At 33.6% G+C, this 18,745-nt stretch overlaps 1 protein-coding gene and 1 pseudogene across 11 annotated transcripts in view; one reads left to right on the top strand and one right to left on the bottom strand.

Moving 5' to 3' along the window:
- STRN3 (striatin 3) overlaps positions 1-18,745 on the bottom strand; it is a 113,833-nt gene that overhangs the window by 46,267 nt on the left and 48,821 nt on the right. For 7 of the 11 annotated variants that reach the window (XM_073800575.1, XM_019924075.3, XM_019924077.3 and 4 more), the window contains exons 2-4: positions 7,802-7,905; positions 7,253-7,326; positions 2,489-2,570 (exon numbers count right to left, since the gene is read on the bottom strand). In XM_073800575.1, coding sequence (XP_073656676.1) covers positions 2,489-2,570; positions 7,253-7,326; positions 7,802-7,830 — 185 coding nt within the window. In that variant the 5' untranslated portion in view covers positions 7,831-7,905. Of the gene's footprint in view, positions 1-2,488; positions 2,571-3,353; positions 3,475-7,252; positions 7,327-7,801; positions 7,906-18,745 lie in introns of those variants that run through there. The other 4 variants (XM_019924076.3, XM_073800578.1, XM_033851211.2 and 1 more) reach the window with 3 other exon arrangements.
- On the top strand, positions 14,423-14,510 carry LOC117311291 (U6 spliceosomal RNA; annotated as a pseudogene).

Below are 18,745 nucleotides of genomic sequence, written 5' to 3'. Positions count from 1 at the left end.
ATGGCAGTAGAATAAAAGAAGATATAAGAATTTTGGAAAATTTTCAGGTTTCTAGCTGGGATGGTTGCATGGTGGTTCTACTGAATAAAATAAAGAATAAAGGGTCAGAATATGGTTTAGAGGGTACCTATCAAATAATCAAGTAGTATCTATGAAAGTGGTAACATTTATTAGGCACAATGGTAAGAAGGTCAAAAGCTCAGAAGGGACTGGACTGGGTGTACAGATTTGGGAGTCATTAGTGTTTGGAGATATTTGAAGCCATGGATTTAAATGAAGTTACCCAGAGAAAAAGCATAAGTAAAAACAAAACCTGGGGACACAAACATCTAAAGGGCTGGAAGAATAAGAAACTCAAAGGAAAATTAAAAGAAAGAACTTGAGAAATGAGGGTAAAAAAAGCAGAGTAGTTTCATGAAAGTAAGAAAAACAGAGTTTCAAAAAGAAATGAAGAGTTAATGTCAAGTATTTCCAAAAGATCAATATGAACAAAAAGGTTCTCATAAACATGTTTGTGATAGAAGCTTCAGGGGAATATCAAAATGGAAAACAAACTAGACATTTGAGAAATGAATAAGGAAGACTATGGAGATAAACTACTGTTACAGAAAAATGAGAAGAGACACAATATAAAGCCAGGCAATGGGATTAGGCATTTATGAGAGAAATACTGTGCAACTGATTTCTCTATAGCCGTCATACTCTTCTAAAAAAACGCGATCCTCTTTTGAGGAAAAAAACTCCTACCACACTCTAGCCATGTGGTCTAAAAGAACTGTCAAGATCTTAAACAACCCAGGTAAAAATAACTGACTCGTGGGCAGTTATTTGATCAAGTTAAGACAAATCCAATCCTCAGAAATTATTCTGACTAAAATAAGGGATCCCCTGCCACCTGGAGAAAAGTGGTTTTCAGTAGAAAATAAAACTGATACACAGAGGAGTAGAACACCAGAGAGTAAGAACATATCCTGGGTGTTTCCAGTCCCTGAGAAATCTTCAGTGATACACTAGCTCTTAAGTTTCTAACACTCAGTTAATCAGCACTTCCCTCAACTCTGCTAGCTATCCCAGCATCCTTCCAGATAGTAATCTGTTTTTGAAGTTTGTGTGAGTTTTAGTCACTAACTGTCCAGATTGATAAACACTTCTTTGAATGGAACATTAGAAACCGAGATGATGAATATGAGGTTTAAATACATTTTCAGAAAGGAAAGCAAAAAGTGAAGACAGTTCTCACCTGATAGCCTTCATGATTTCAGTGAAGTAGAGCTTGAGGTGCTCTAATGAGAGTAAGGGAGAATGGGCTGAGATGTGGTAAAAGTTCAGAATATCCACTGAGGGCAATGGGAGCAGGAGATGACCAGGGATATGGAAAAAGGCTCTATGCAATGTTTGGACAGGAAACCGTGAATGTGTAATGGCATTCACACAATTCTGTGATTTTTCTCTAAGAATTAATTAGAAACAGAAGCAATAGACAGTAAGACTCATTAGGGCTGGGATACTGTAGGTAGGTATAGTAAAATGACTGGTGGTGGGGGTAAGGAGTGGGCAGCAGGAAAGTTAAGGGTACCAGCAAAAGGGTAAAGGATCATGGGGTCTAAGTGGAAGCTAGGGAAACAACAAAAAGAAACAACAAAAAAACCCCACCGCCAAAAAAAAAAAAATTAAACCAACAATAGGTAAAGGAGGTAAGGGAAATGAAACAGTCAAGGATCTAAAGATCAAAGTAAGGTCAGAGGACAAATAACCTGGGAACTGGAGTAAGAAAAGTGGAATATGATCAAGGAATATTCCAGAGGTAGGGCAGTTCTAGGTTATAACAAGATCAAGGGTGTGACCATACTTCACTGGGTTACTGAAGCGATGGTAAAGATGCCTAGAGTTGAGAAAGTTGAATTACCTAAGATTTCAGTAATACGCGAGTACCAAAGTTTTCAAAATACAAGGGAAAAGAACAAATAGATAAGACAATAATATTTGCCACGTAAGTACTTCTAATACGGCAAAGAATTCAAACATCAAAAAGGTTCCTCGAAAAAAAAAAAGCTTCCTTAAAGATTCAAGTAGAAGCAGGATTTAGCAAGCCACTTCTGAAAAGTTTCTGATAACCAGTTAAATTGCTTCTCTAAGCCAGTCACAATCTCACTTAAAACGAAATATGTAAATTTTCCAGTGATGGAAATGAGAATGTCTATAAGTATGAACTCCCTATTTTTGTTCTGGTCTTCAAGACATCTAGTCTTTATGACATCCTACTCCATAAATAAGAAAAACACATCATTCTGAGAAATGTTTAGAGAAACATTCAGAGGAAACAAAACTTTAAAAAGATCCAAGCATCTAACAAAACAAAAAAGAAGCAATATGAAAACTATACACATTGTCCCATTATCATTAAATAATTTTCACTTGCAAAGTGACTGAATAGAAGCACTTTCATACCTAGATCCTTAAAGAAAGGTGAAAATGAACCATTACTCACTGTCTTAACAGCTGTCTGCCCTGCTTCCACGTTAACTGGCTATTCTGAGGTGCTGTGGGAGCCTCTGTGTCTTTGGTTTCTTCTAAAATTAACAGTAACAACAACAACAACAACAACAACAAAAACAAGACAAGTTTCATACACGTTACTTCAACTCCTGATAATACTGCCAAAGTTCTCTTAGGGATAAAGTCCCACAAGAATATACCAAAATATTTTATAAAGGATAGAAGAAAATTAACTTTTATTGAGTGTTTACTGTGGATCACTCATTTAAAGTGTGTTTATCCTGACAGTCCAAACACTTAGGCACCACCCTCCTTGTTTTATTACAAGTGATTTAAAAATCAAAAGCCCAGGCTTTGAAATGAAATTTTATTAAAATCAATTTTTTAATACCAGAATTCTGCTGTTGAATGCTTTTGAAATTAAAAAGTGATATTTACTATTTATATAAACTTTTCAAAATCAACATTGTTTAGAAATTAGATATATATTTATAAAACTAGTGAATAACTTAGAGTCTGTATCAGTAGACTCTAAGGCTACATACAAGACTCTATACAGTCGATTTCATTTTTAGAACTAAAAGTTAGACCAGAAAACAGTTTTTACTATATGTAAAAAGTCATATTTTATTCTCCGGTAACAAAGTGTATGCATTAAAAAAGAGTTTAATAAACAGTATAACTTCAGATGAGTTAAGCTCTCAACAAGTATATCCATAGTGATATTTAAAACTATTCATTGGCACTAATGATACAGAAATATTTTCCTGCAATTTCCCATTATAAAAATTATGATAAAGCAAAGAATATAGGGCCATAGAAGACAAGCCCTCACATTGAATGTTGAGAACTCTTACCATGGCTTACAGTCATTAGGCTCCTAGACTCCTCAGAGTCACATGAACAAACAGTTATTGGTAGCAATTCAAATATTCTCTGCAGGTATTACTTCTCTAACCTTAACAATCCGTTATTAATATCTTCTCATTCTTCCCCTGTGCACGTAGAAACATCTATAATTTCCAGAAATAATTATCTCATTCTAATAGCCCCCATTTTTTATTTATAACTTTTTCTATTTATACCATTTTGCCTATTTTTAAATCACATATAACACATAATTAACTGGCCAAAAAAATACATTTAAAAAAAAGAAATATAGATTGCCCCAAATCCTATCACCAACAGTGTTAGTACTTGAGATTTTATCATTCCATATTTTCCATCTGAAAATAACATCAGCTTCTCCCCTCCTTAAATTAAAAAAAAAAAAAAAGGTCAAAGTGTGTGTACTACACTACAAGCTGCTTTCAATACTTAATGTATCTTGAACATTCTATGGCAATAAATATAGATTAACATCATATAAAATAATTATATAATCTACAGAAAGTATATACCTATTTAATTTAACCAGTTCCCTAATGTTGAAATGTTTCCATTTTTCACTATTATAAATAATGTTGGTAAAAATATTCTTGAAGTACATCCTAAGCGTACAGCTCAATGAATTTTTTAACATACCTAGATGAAGAAATAAAATGTCATCAGCACCCCCAAAAACTTTCATCGTGCCCTTTCCCAAGTCTAACTAGATATTCCTAAAAGGATATTAACACTACCCTGATTTCTAAACACTAGGTTAATTTTTGAATTTGATATATATGAAATCATTTCTATCAATTTTCAATTTTATGTGATCCACATAAAATTTAGTTATAGTTTATTCACTTTTGGTTATAGCTTAGTCTGGTTATAGTTTATTCACTTTTTTTTTTGCTAAACAGCATTTCCTTACACTAAAATATCACAATATATTTGTCTATTCTATTGGTGAAGAACATGTGAATTGCTTCCAGTTTTTTGCTATTAAAAGTAATGATACTATGAACATTCTTATACAAGCCTTGTGATGAACATTTTAAGGAGTGGAATTACTGGGCCACGGGGCATGCTATGTTCCCTTTAGCAATACAGTTATCCCACGCTTTTCGAAAGCTCTCTTTAGGCCACCTCGCTTTTATGAAAGACCTACATTTAGTACCTGTTTTCGCTAGCCTAACTGAAAAAATTCAGAGAGAATTTTCACTCTTTATGAAAAAAGGCGAAAAGAAAAAACAGCCTTCAGCATTTGTTTTGCAGTGAACTGTTAACAGTGGCAGCACGCACCCCCAAGCAGCGAGAGAGGCACCACCAAGCTCCGTAACAAGCCCATATTTTTGAACTGTGTCTATTATCATCTGTGCTTTATCTTGATCTATTTTGCGCATCATTAGCAAGATGTGTCCAAAGGTAAATTGCGTCTTTGTTTTATGTCATTTTGGCTTATGAACAGGAATGCTCTACTTTGGGATACTGGGGGAAACTTGTACTGACAAATCATTTTCAGAGCAGTTTTATCAAACTAGAATTCCAACACCAGAAGGTGTGCAAATCCTGGTTGATCCACATCCTCAGCAACACATGACATTTTCTCTTTTTCATTTTCACATTGTGGTAGGTGTCTAATTGTACTGTGCTGTGGTTGTAAGTTGTATAAACCAATACATTTGAGCATCGTTTCGTATGTTTATTGGCCATTTGGATATCGTCTTTTATTGGTGGCTTTTCAAGTCTTTTACCCATATGTTTACTGTTGTAGATTTTTTCCCTTAAATGTAGGGAAATAGGAGCTGTTTACAGATTTGGATACATCCCCTTTTATAGAGTTAAGTTTAGGATATATATACTGGTATTACTAGGACAAGGGTATAAAAACACACATACCTTGTACTTCTTTCATAACAGTATTTCGTACGTTTTCTCTTTTTTACATTTTGATTTATTTTAAGTATATAAAAGGCAACACTGATTCATTTAATGTTTATTTCTTTCTATACTTCGATGTAAATAATTTTATCTCATTGTTTGCATGGTGTATTTTTGCCCATTCCTTTGTTTGTTTTCCACTAAACATCCTGAGTAGTTTTTCTACATCAGTAGAAATAATCTACTTTATTATTATTGTTTCCTATAAATAAAATACTTGGTTGTTATTTTATTCTTCAATTTAAGGAAGTTTTAATAGTTAAGTTTATATAGATAAAAACAGACTTGTTTTTCTCTCATTTCAGTTGGGGGCAGGAGAGATTACGTGCTAATGATTTTCCTTTATACCAACTTGTACCAAGACCAGTTAGCCAATTCCGACTCTAGTTCCAGGAACAGTGGGGCTGTTCCTCACATTTATACAGACCAAGTTAGGGGGACAGTCCTCAAGTTATACTAAGTGGGGAATTCCCTGGTGGTCCAATGGTTAGGACTCAGCGCTTTCACTGCTGTAGCCCGGGCTCAATACCTGGTCTGGGAACTAAGATCCTGCAAGCCATGCGGAGCGGCCAAAAAAAAAAGTGATTATTTTCTGAATATTCTAGCCATATTAGAAAAAAAATGAGTTAAAGAAAAGCTATGAAGACATCAGGTTTTCTCTATGGTGAAACCACTGTACTCCCTCTAACTATAATGGGACTGCTGCAGTAAACATGGCCCTTTTTATCATTTATTATAGCTTTTCCAAGGAGGAGACCATAATATTGTCCCCTGGCATCTGAGTCTTCGTAACCACTTAAAAGCTAGATCAAAGGAAACCTATGCCACTCCTATCTTGGTCTCTTAATTTTATATATGACAACTAGGAAGATATGGTTGTGGTGCTAAAATTGGTAAGTGGAGAAGACCTAAGAATAAATCAACTGCAGGTTGTACATATAGGGTGTTTTCTGCCAAGTTTTAAGTACTTGATGTTAAACCAAAACCAATTAGCTAAGTTTTAAAAATTTACTGTAACATTTAACTTAAAAAAAAATCCCTATTTGTTTTATTTTCCCTACCATGTACACTTTGACTTTATTAGGAATGGAAACAACAATACAAGGAGAAGAAAAATTGTATATCAAAATAAAGACACATTTTTTTCCTTATCTTAGTAACCAGCAGCCAAGAACAGTATAGAATTCAATTTGCCTGCACCATCAAACTGTGTATATAAATGGGTTCTACATATACCTCAGAAATAGAAAATTGCAGTAATATTCCCAAATATTATATAACATAAATCAAAATATTCTTTCCTTATTAAACTTTTAGATTACTCAAATTGTAATCATATGGAACCCTAAATTAACACTAAACTGTTATAGCCTTTTCCTATATCCAGCCCTCTCTTCCTGCATAACTGTTCATCACATACTACTCTCACATTCACTACTTTAGTAAAGAGCAAGGCCAATTGGAGATAATGTTTTCCTTCTCTTATCCTTATCTGGCTGCCTCCGTAGTTTCCAAATTCAAATTTGCAATTTCTTTATGAGTTAATCACAGCTTCTCTAGAAAAAAAAATAACTTTTTAATAATACAAAATTAAGCTTATATAGACTTGGATAAGAATTGCCTACAGGTGGTACAAAGAGTTACTCATTACCTTCCACTTCTAATTACAACCAAAAATACACCCAGTTTTACACAGGTTTCAAAACAAGAAAGTATGTAGGAGATTATGTAGATGACACTATTGATACTTACTCTTATTCATTTATTATTTTTCCCCAAATTCTAGACAGTATTATAATAGGCAACCATCTAACTAACTGATGCTTTCAAAGCAAAATGGGGGTAAAGAGAACATGTTTGTTACATAAAAATGAGCTTTAACCAGTTTTTCTTGCATGGGGTGTGTGTGTGGGGGGCGGGGGGAGATTAACAGAAGAATCAAGTTTACCTGATTCAAAGGTTGGCATTTTCAAATCACCTTGGTTCAGTTCTGTGCCGTATTTTAATTTGTGATATTTTGCCCTGAAAATTTAATAATAAATTGTTGAAAGAAAAACAATTTTTTTTTCCTTTTCTACATAGGTAAGTAACTAACTACTGGTATATATTTCTCCAATGACAAATAAAGCATAATATGAATGTCTGTTTCTTTAAACTTTACTTGCAAAAGAAGTTGGAGAAAAAAAAGATACTGGATGTAAAAGAAAAAAAATAAGATAAATTGCCCAACTAAAATATACACCCAAGTAAAGATAAATTTTTCCTAATCTGTAAAAAAGAAAAAACTTGGACTCTATAATAAAAGATATTATTTCAATTTAAAGATTTTAATCTTTTTTTCTTTTCCTATATAAGAATCAAATCAAAACATCGTCCTGTATTTTGGGCAAACCTTTGTATCTTTCAAAAGGCGTTAAATACACTGTATAATAATACATAAAGAGAGTAATATTGTTCTACTTTATTTTATTCATATAAGAAAATGAGGGACACATACCTTTCTTGTTTTAATGCATATTCTAACATCTTTATTCTTCTTACTAAATCCTTCTTCAAGTTTTCTTGACCTTTTCTTTCTCCTTGCAAAAATGCTATCCGGGCCTAAAAATACAAAAAGTTCATTTATTTTCATTTTTTTCTTAACTATACATAGGAAATTGAAAAAAGGAAAACAATAAATGTAAAATTCTGCCCTTTTACTCATGACAGCAAGATTTGAAATTCATAGAAGCAGTTGATCAAACTTTCTTTGTTAGATAATACAATCACTTTAAAATAAAGATAACTATAAATTAGCTATTTGCTTATAATCCTTTTGGTCTCTAATATTAAGTTTTACATACTTTTGAAAGGAAATTTTGTATGTAAAAATTGCACCTAATTCCTAACAAACAAGTCACAAAGAACTAAAAAATATTATATTCACAAGTAGATAAATATTTTTCCTCAAATTAGATATTGCTTGTTTAAAAAACAGTAATATTCCCTCAAAAGCATTTCTTTCATGAAATACTTAAATATTTATAATCTTTTCCATTCTATCCACCACACTCCAAATTGTTTTATCTCTTGAAACAATTATCCAGAGTATTGCAAATAGTTTAAGTTAAGCCACTTTATGTTCAATGACCTCATTACTTTCTGTTGTCATTTTCTACAGTGAGAGAATTTTTTTTCCTTTTAATTGCCTTATTTTCTCAGAGAGACAATTCTCCATCTTTTTCTGGCCCTTCCCAGCATGTCAGCCTCCTTTATACACCCCACACTAAAGAGTAATGTTTAAGGAGGCTGGCATCTACATGGGGATATTTGCTGTTATGAACATATTTACAATAAAATTAACTTTCATGCTCTTGCCGAGATGACCAATAGGTGTATTTGCCCATTAAGATAAAGTAAGCTACTTTGTAAGCTAAATTATGGTTAATTTTTAAAAAATTTCAGTGAACATGGAATCAGAACAAATGAATTCATCTGAATAATTTAACACATTAAGTTTGGAAAAATTAAATGAAATCATTCACAACTCCGTAAGACCTGAGAAATTATACACAACTATATAACACTTAGTCTACATACAAATTTCAAAACAAAAATAAAGATCTAGGAGCAATGGTAAAGATTCAGAACCTAATAACAGTCTAGATCCTAAAGAGAAAAGTAGTACTTCTGACTCTCTTAAGCTGTGGAGCAAAGGTAGAATATATCAGTTTCATTACACAGCTTCAAGAAATTCTGATTGAGGGTTTTCTCCTGTATTGGCTTTAAAAAAAAACAAACATGAATCACATACTGTAGAACCCTTATGTGACTCTAATTTCCAGATCTCATAAGTATTTTACAATTAGCAACAGAAAAAAATGAAAGAAGCTCATTTTATTTTGCTTCTTAAGAAGTAGTGGACTTCCCTGGTGGTCCAGTGGTTAAGACTCTGCGCACCCAATGCAGGGGGCCCAGGTTCCATCCCTGGTCAGGGAACTAGATCCCGCATGCATGCCACAACTAAAAAAAAAAAAAAAAAAAAGATCCCACATGCCACAACTAAAAAGACCTGCGTGCCACAACTAAAAAGATCTTGCATGCCACAGCGAGATCTTGTACGCAACAATGAAGATACCACATGCCACAACTAAGACCCAGCACAGCCAAATAAATAAATTTTAAAAAAGTAGTAGTAGTAACTGGTAATTTTTTGGTTGAGAAAGATACTGCAAACTAAGTGCAAGTCATACTGTCCTCTAAGGAATTAAAAAAAAAAAAGACTACAATACTTCCTATTAGAATCTTATACTGTTGTGAGAATTCATTTTCACTTCTTTCTTTGGCATTTTGGTATTAAAAGTCATCCATACCTAGAGAATCCAGTAAATTAAACAAAGAAGCACAAATCCTGTAAAACAGCAAGAACCCCAAAGCAACTTCTGAACAGGAGCTGAAGGAAGGTAACTCACAAAGACACAAGACAAGGAAATGGTAAGAATTCATTAAAATGAAACTTAAAAGGACAGAGTCTAACATAAAATACTGGAGAGGAGAGTAAAAAGCAGATAACAACAGAAAAGTCATGACTACTGGAACTGATCTTATGACCTGTACAGACTAAAAAGGTAAAGATTATGTCTGATAGTGATAATAAGGACCAATAAAATAACAGATTTGACATTTAGTAAAGGATCATGGACAGTGGACTTTTCGATTGCTTTTACAGGTCATAATGCACCATGAACAGCATCATCTTTGCAAATAAACACTTTAAAAAGTAACCACAAAAATCATATTTACAAAGACACTAACAATAAAGAAAAGGATGGATAAATTCACTATAATTAAAAAGCTTCTGTTCAAGATAAAGTAGGAATTGGCAACCTACCTGTTTTGGACAGCCACAGAGTGAAAAATGGTTTAAAAAAAAAACAATAAACAAAATTAGAATAGGCAACACAGACCCAATGTGACCTGCAAAGCCTAGTATATACTATTAAGGTTTGCAAGCCTTCTATATTAATATTAGACAAAATAGACTTTATATGAAAAAAGGTCATAAGAGACAAAGGACATTATATACTAATAAAAGGTTTAATATAGCAAAAAACAAAAAAGTTACAAATATTTACATACCTAATGAGACCATCAAAATATATGACACAAAAATTGACAGAATTAAAGGAAGAAATAGTTCAATAATAATAGCTGGAGACTTCGATATCCCACTCTCAATAACACATAGAAGAACCAGACCGAAAATAAGGAAACAGAGGACTTGAACAACTCAATAAACCAGCTAGATCTAACAGACATATATGGAACACTCTACCCAACAACAACAGAATACATTCTTCTCAAATACACAAGAGATATTCTCAAAAACAGACCACATGTTAGGACACAAATCAACTCTAATCAATTTTAAAACTTAAATATCATTTAAAAAAATCTCCTGTGATCACAATGGATGAAGTTAGAAATTAGTAACAAAAAAACTTGAAAAAGCCACAAATTTGTGGATATTAAACAACACCCTCTTGAACAACTAATAAAACAAAAAAATCATAAGAAAAATTAAAAGATACTTAGAGAGGAATGAAAATGAAAACACAGCTTACCAAAACTTACGGGACACAGCAAAAGCAGTGCTAAATGAATAATTTATAGCTATAAAGGCTTACATTAAAAAGCAAGAAAGAGGGGGCTTCCCTGGTGGTGCAGTGGTTGAGTCCGCCTGCCGATGCAGGGGACATGGGTTCGTGCCCCAGTCCAGGAAGATCCCACATGCCATGGAGCAGCTAGGCCCGTGAGCCATGGCCGCTGAGCCTGCACGTCTGGAGCCTGTGCTCCGCAACGGGAGAGGCCACAACAGTGAGAGGCCCATGTACCGGAAAAAAAAAAAAAAAAAAGGCAAGAAAGAACTCAAATCAACAACCTAACTTTACAACTTAAGGAATTTCAGAAAAAGAACAAACTAAACCTAAAGCTAGCAGAAGGAAAGAAATAATAAAGATTAAAGCATAGAAATAAAATAAAGCAGAGAAAAACAACAGAAAAAAAATCAACAAAATCAAAACTTGGTTCTTCAAAAAGATCAACAAAATTGACAAACCGTTACCTGGATTGACTAAGAAAAAAAGACACAAATAACTAAACTCAGAAATCAAAGTGGGGACGTTGCAACCAATTCTACAGAAATAAAAAGGATTATAAGAGTACTACAAACAATTGTACACCAACAAATTGGATAACCTAGAAACACAAAATCCACCAAGACTGAATAATGAAAAAAACAGAAAATCTGAAAAGGTCTATAACTAGTCAAGAGACTGAATTAGTAATCAAGAATCTCCCAACAAACAAAACCTTTAGACTGATTGCTTTATTAGTGAATTCTACCAAACATTTAAAGAATTAACACCAATCTTTCTAAAACATTTCAAAAAATTTAAGAGGGACATTCCTTAACTCAATGAGTCCAGCACTGTGCCAAGAGCCAAAGCTAGATAAAGGTACTGCAAGAAAACCAGTATCTCTTATAAACACTGATGCAAAAACTCTCAACAAAATACTAGTAAATCAAATTCAGTAGCATATTACAAAGATTACAAATCATGACCAAGTGAGATTTATTCCTGCAATGCAAGGATGGCTCAACGTAAGAAAACCAATTAATATAATATACTACATTAACAGAATAAAAAACACATGACCATTTCAACTGATGCAGAAAAAGAATTTGACAAAACTGAACACCTTTTTCTTGATTAAAAAACCTCAACAAACTAAGAATAAAAGGAAACTCTCATGACATAATAAAAGCCATTTATGAGAAAAAACAACAAACGTCGTACTCAATGGTTAAAGACTGAAAGCCTTCTCTCAAAAATCAGAACAAGGACGCCTGCTTCTAACACTCATGTTCAGCATAGTACTAGAAGTCATAAGCAGATCAATGAGGCAAGAAAAATGAAAGGAATCTAAGTTAGAAAGCAAGAAGTAAAATTATCTCTGTTCACAGATGATATGATGTTATATGTAGTAAACCCAAACAATTCCATAAGTCTGTTACAACTACATATTCAGCAAAATACCAGGACACAGTCAACACACAAAAATCAATAGCATTTCCATACACTATCAGTGAACAATCATGAAAGGAAATTATGAAAACAATTGCATTTACAAAAGCATCAAAAAGAACAAAATACTTAGTTAACATAATATTTAAATAAGGAGGTGAAAGACTGGTACAATGAAAATCAAAAAATATTGCTGAATGAAATTAAAGACAGAGGGACTTCCCTCGTGGTCCAGTTGTTAAGACTCTGGGCTCCCAATGCAGGGGGCCTGGGTTCGATTCCTGGTTAGGGAACTAGATCCTGCATGCCGCAAACTAAAGATCCCACATGCCCCAACTAAAGATCCCACATGCTGCAACTGAACATCTCACATGCCATAACTAAAGATCCTGCACACGGCAAGGAAGAGTCCGTATGCAGCAACTAAGACCTGGAGCAGCCAAATAAATAAAATAAACAAATAAATATTAAAAAAAAGAAAGAAAAGAAATTAAAGACAGAAATAAGTGTAAACACATTCCATGTTCATGGACTGGAAGACTTACTATTATTAAAATATCAATACTACCCAACTGATCTACAGATTCAGTGCAATCCCTATCAAAACCCCAGTGACGTATTTTTTCCCCTTTCTTTCTTTTTTTTTTTTTGGCCACATTGTGCCCCTGGCAGTGGAAGCATGGAGTCCTAACCACTGTACCACCAGGGAATTCCCCCCAGTGACATTTCTTAGAGAAATAGAAATACACACTCTTCTCAAAGTCACATGGAACATTCACCAAGACAGGCCACACTGTGGACCAGAAAACACACTTTCAGCAAATATAAAGAATTAGAAATCATACAAACATGCTCTCCACTCTGACAGCTTTTCAAATTGGCTTTAAATTCACATTTAATGTAGGAAAAGTAGTGCTTATGGGGAAATTTACACCAGTCAATGTATATATTAGAAAAGATCTAAAATCAACAATTTAGCTTCCAACTTAGGCAAACAGAGAAAGAATAGCATTATAAACCTACAGCAAGCAGAATAATAAAATTAGAGCAGAAACCAATAAAGCTGAAAATATACCAATAATCAATGAAATAAGATTCTTTGAAAAGACCGATAAAATTGATTAACTTCTTAGCCAAGCTAACCAAGAAAAGAGAGAAAAAACAAATTAATACCAGAAATGAAATGAAAGAAAGATGATCACTACTGATCCCAAGGACACTGAACATATAATAAAGGAATATTATGAACTCTATGCCCACAAACTTGATAATTTACATGAAATGGAACAATTTCTTGAAAGACAATCTACCAAAATCACACAGGCGAAAGAGATCATGTGAATAGGACTGTATCTATTGATATTAAAGAAATTAAACCAATAGTTAATAACTTTCTATATCAGAAGGAACCAGGCCCAGATGGGTTCAATGGTGAATTCTACCAAACATTTAGGGAAGAAATGATACCAATTCTCTATAATTATTCTAAGCAATAGAAGCAGAGGGTACACTTGCTAACTCATTCAATAAAGCCAGCATTACCCTACTATCAAAACCAGACAGATGTCACAAGAAAGGAAAACTACTGATCAATTATCTCTCATGAACACGAACACAGATGCAAAAACCCTCAACAAAATATTATCAAATTGAATCCAACAATATATACAAAGAATTACGTAACAAGTGGGATTTATTTCAGGTATGTAAGGCTGGTTTAACATCTGAAAATCTATTTATGTAATCTATCATTAACCGGTTAAACAGGTTAAAGAAGAAAAACCATATGACCATATTAATAGATGCAGAAAAAGCATCCAATAAAATCAAACACTGATTCATGACAAAAACTCTCAGCAAGCTAAGAATAGAGGGGAACTTCTGCAGTTGATAAGATAATGTACCAAAAACCTATAGCTCAATATCCTATTTAATGGTGAGAAACTAGATGCTTTGCCTCCTAAGACAGGGAACAAGGAAAGGCTATCCTCTTTCACCACTCTTATTCAACGTCATACACAAAGTCCTAGCCAATGCAGTAGACAAGAAAAGAACATTTTAATTGGAACCATAAAAAGAAGATTAGCGTGGCCCTTGAGCAAGGAGGATATGCAAATTCATGAAGTATTCCATGTTTTTAAAAAAGAAAATTTTAAAGTACACACATTGAGAAGGAAAAAATAAGACTCTGCAGATGACATGACTGTCTACGAAGAAAATTCTAAAGAATTACCAAAACCTCCTGGATCCAATAAGCGATTATAGGAAGGTTAGAGGATACAAAGGTAAGACAAAAATTAACTGCCTTCCTATATATACTAGCAATGAATAACTGGAATTTGAAAATTGAAACTGAAAACACAATGCTCCTTGGTATCTATCTAAATTAGCTGAAAACCTGTGTCTACACAAAAATATGAACATGAATGTCTGTAGCTGCTTTATTCATAACTGCCAAAACTTGGAATCAACCAAGATACCCTTCAATGGGTAAATGGATAAACACTCTGGTACATCCATACAGGGAATATTATTCATCATTAAAGAGAAATGAGCTATCAAGCCAAGAAAAGACATGGAGAAACCTTAAATGCATATTCCTAAGTGAAAGAAGCCAGTCTAAAAGCCGACACACTGTATAATTCCAACTATATGACATTCCACAAAAGGCAAAACTAGAGACAGCAAAAAGAGCAGTAGTTGCCAAGCATTTGGGGGTAAGGAGAAAGATGAACAGGTGAAGCACAGGAAACTTTTAGGAACGGTGAAACTGTTCTACGTGGTACTATAATGGTAGATCCAGGACATTATGCAACTGTCAACACCCATAAGCCAGTACAACACAGAATGAACTTTAATCTATGGACAAACATTAATAATAATAATGTATGAGAACTGGTTAATTGTAGCAAATGTACCACACTATTGCAAGATATTAATAACAAAGGGAAACTGGAGGGGAGGCAGGCAGCAGTGCCACACCACATATGGGAGCTCTGTCCTATCTGCTCAATTTTTCTGTGAATCTAAAATTGTTCAAAACAAAGTGTTCGTTAACAAGCATTGGTGAGGATGTGGAGAAATTGGGACTCTTGTGCACAGTTGGTGGAATTATAATGATGCAACCATAATGTAAAACAGTATGGAGGTTGCTCAAAAAATTAAAAATGGAACTAACATATAATCTAGCAATTCCACTTCTAGGTATATATCCAAAAAAATTGAGAGCATGGTCTCAAAAAGATATTGCACACCCATAATTCACAGCCAGCCTATTCACTACAGCCAAGAGGTGAAAGCAACACCACTGTCCATCAACTGATGAACGGATAAACAAAATGTGGTATATACAAAGAAATATTATTCAGCCTTAAAAAGGTAGGAAAACCTGTCACATGCTACATGAATGAACCTTCAGGACATGCTATGTCAAATGAGGAAGTCACAAAAAGACTACATAATTCCACTTTTATGAGGTCTCTTAAGTAGTCAAGTTGAAAGAAACAGAGTGTAGAGGGGAATTCCCTGGCGGTCCAGTGGTTAGGACCCTGTGCTTTCACTGCCAAGAGCACTGGTTGGATCACTGGTTGTGGAAGTAAGATCCCGCAAGCTATGTGGCAGGAAAAAAAAAAAAAAAAGAATGCTAGTTACAAGGTGGGGAGGAAGGAGGAAAGAGAAATTGTTGTTTAATGGGTTTAATGTTTCAGATTTGCAAGATGAAAAAATTCTGGAGATCTGCTTCACAACAGTGTGAATACATTTGACTAAACTGTACACTTAAAAACAGGTAAGATGATAAATATTATATTTTTAGCACAAATTTTAAAAAGTATTTTTAAATATCTTTCTTTGAAAAGGCAAACCAGATAGAAGAAATTTGCAAAACATATACCTGAGAATGGGCTCATATATATAATTCCTATCTGCTCCCCCAAAAGGTATACAACTTAAAAAAAAACCAACAAAAAACAGCCTGATAGAATTATTGTAAGAAGACTGACAATACCAGGTCACAAGATACCAAAATGGCCAATCAAGATGTGAAATAGTTCTCAACCTCATTAGTATTCAGAGAAATACAAATTAAAAATACAATAAACACAACACCAGGTTGGCTAAAAATTTTTTAATCTGATAATACTATTTGTTGAGGAAGATGTGAATCAACAGAAACTCTCATAAATGACTTATGGGACCATAAAATGGTATAGCCTCTTTGGAAAGTTTTGTATTATCTATTAAAGTTGAAGATATAAATACATTAAAACCATATATTCCTAGCTACATACCCAACAGAAATGCATGTATGTATGTGCCTACTAGGAGACATGTAAAATATTCCCACACCCATTTTTTATAACAGCCAAAAACTGCAAACAATCTAAATAACCATCAGATCAGAAAACAGACAAATTGTCGTATGTTAGTACAATGAAATACTACCAAGTAAAGTAAATGAACAAATTAAGGTTCCGAACAACAAAGATGAACCAATATAACATTGAGGAAAAGAGCAAGAGACAACATCCTATACGATCTACTGATATATATAAACTTCACTATCAGGCAAAACTAAACTAATACATTTAAGCAATGAACACTTAGATAGTAACATACTAAAAAAAAAAAGCAAGGAAATGATTACACAGAAAGCCAGGATAGTGGTTACCCCTACGAGGGAAGGAGGCAGTGGTGATTTGGAAGGGGCAAGTTTTAAGGCTTCTAGGGTGCTGGCAGTACTCTATTTTTTGACCTCTCCAAGAGTGATATCATGGTTGTCCTCTTTATAATAAACCGCTAACCTGTGCAATTATATTTTACACACTTCTGTAAGTTATATTTCACAATTTTTAAAAATTTAAAAAATTAATCTCACTCTTAAGAGTTAGATTTAAGAAGTATATTTTTATTATGAAGATATTGTCAAAGACCTAGGTCCTTTAGTTAAGAAGAGAAAAAGGTTCAAAAATGGAATATGCAGTAAGTTCAATAAAGGATTAACTTTTTAAAGAGCCATAAATTTTCATTTTTTATTTGCCAGAATCAACTAATTTTAATGTTTTTAATTATTTGACTTCAAAAGTATAAAACTGAGTAGATAACTAACTTGAAATTCATTACTACATACACAGTGTAAGACAGAAATGAGCTTTTTTATAAATTTGTTTCCATATCCAATCTCAGTTAATTCAGAGTAACAAAACTTTATTGTTAAGACAACTTTTCTTCCTCTGAATATAGATAAAGGTACCCATTAGGGCTATATTTTATCATCTGAGTTATTCAACAATCAGTAGGTGATTATCACATGAAAATCTAAAAAAATTACTTGACACTGACAGCAGAACAACTTTTTTAACTGCAAGACCACTAGAGGTCACCAGTGCAAAACATCCAACATTGATTCAGCTAATACCATCAACCTAAAGTATTTCACAATTACTGTAGTTTCCAATATTTCTAAATAAGAACATTTTGCTTAAAACAAATAAATTACTTAACAAAATGTTTTATTGTAAGATTCTTCTTACTTTAAACAAAATTTAAACTGAATGCAAACACTGGATATAGGTAATTTTTATCTAATTATTTTAAAACAGTCTTCAGAGCTTATTTTAAAAACATATATTCAGAAACGACAACATCATTAAGGAGCAAACTAACATGCAAGGAATTTTAAAAGATAGTGTTAAATACTTCAGATTTGGAAGCAAATTAAAGACAAAATCAGGCTATAGCAACTACTAATAAATTCATATTATTAGTATTTAAAATAGTAGGCTCTCAACAAATGTTAGGAACCTCTCCCCTTACGGATAAACTCAAATTATACAGGTGACTCTATTCTAAGCACTTAATATTTTGGGTTAAGCAAGTTCAGCTGTAAATAACTTAAGGTATAAATACAGAGTCAGCTGACCCATGGAATTTTATTTGAAATGTAAAATACAAGAAAAATTCATAACATATAGAGGTTTCAAAAGCTGGCTAATTATCACAAATAACCAAGGAGGTTAGATTTTACACACACAAACACAAGCTTCATAATTCAGTGTGTTGAGGAACTGGAACTGCACAGAAAATTTTGTATAACCATCTGGTAACACAAGCAGTCAGTTCCCCACCTAAGGTACACTCAAAAAGTATACTGCTGGGACTTCCCTGGTGGCGCAGTGGTTAAGAATCCGCCTGCCAATGCAGGGGACACGGGTTCAATCCCTGGTCCAGGAAGATCTCACATGCTGCAGAGCAACTAAGCCCGTGTGCCACAACTACTGAGCTTGCGCTCTAGAGCCCGTGCTCCACGAGAAGCCACTGCAATGAGAAGCCTGCACCACAATGAAGAGTAGCCTCCGCTTGCCACAACTAGAGAA

Source organism: Tursiops truncatus, chromosome 2, assembly GCF_011762595.2.
Source record: "Tursiops truncatus isolate mTurTru1 chromosome 2, mTurTru1.mat.Y, whole genome shotgun sequence".
NCBI lineage: Eukaryota > Metazoa > Chordata > Mammalia > Artiodactyla > Delphinidae > Tursiops > Tursiops truncatus.
This window is presented reverse-complemented; position numbering and strand designations above follow the sequence as displayed.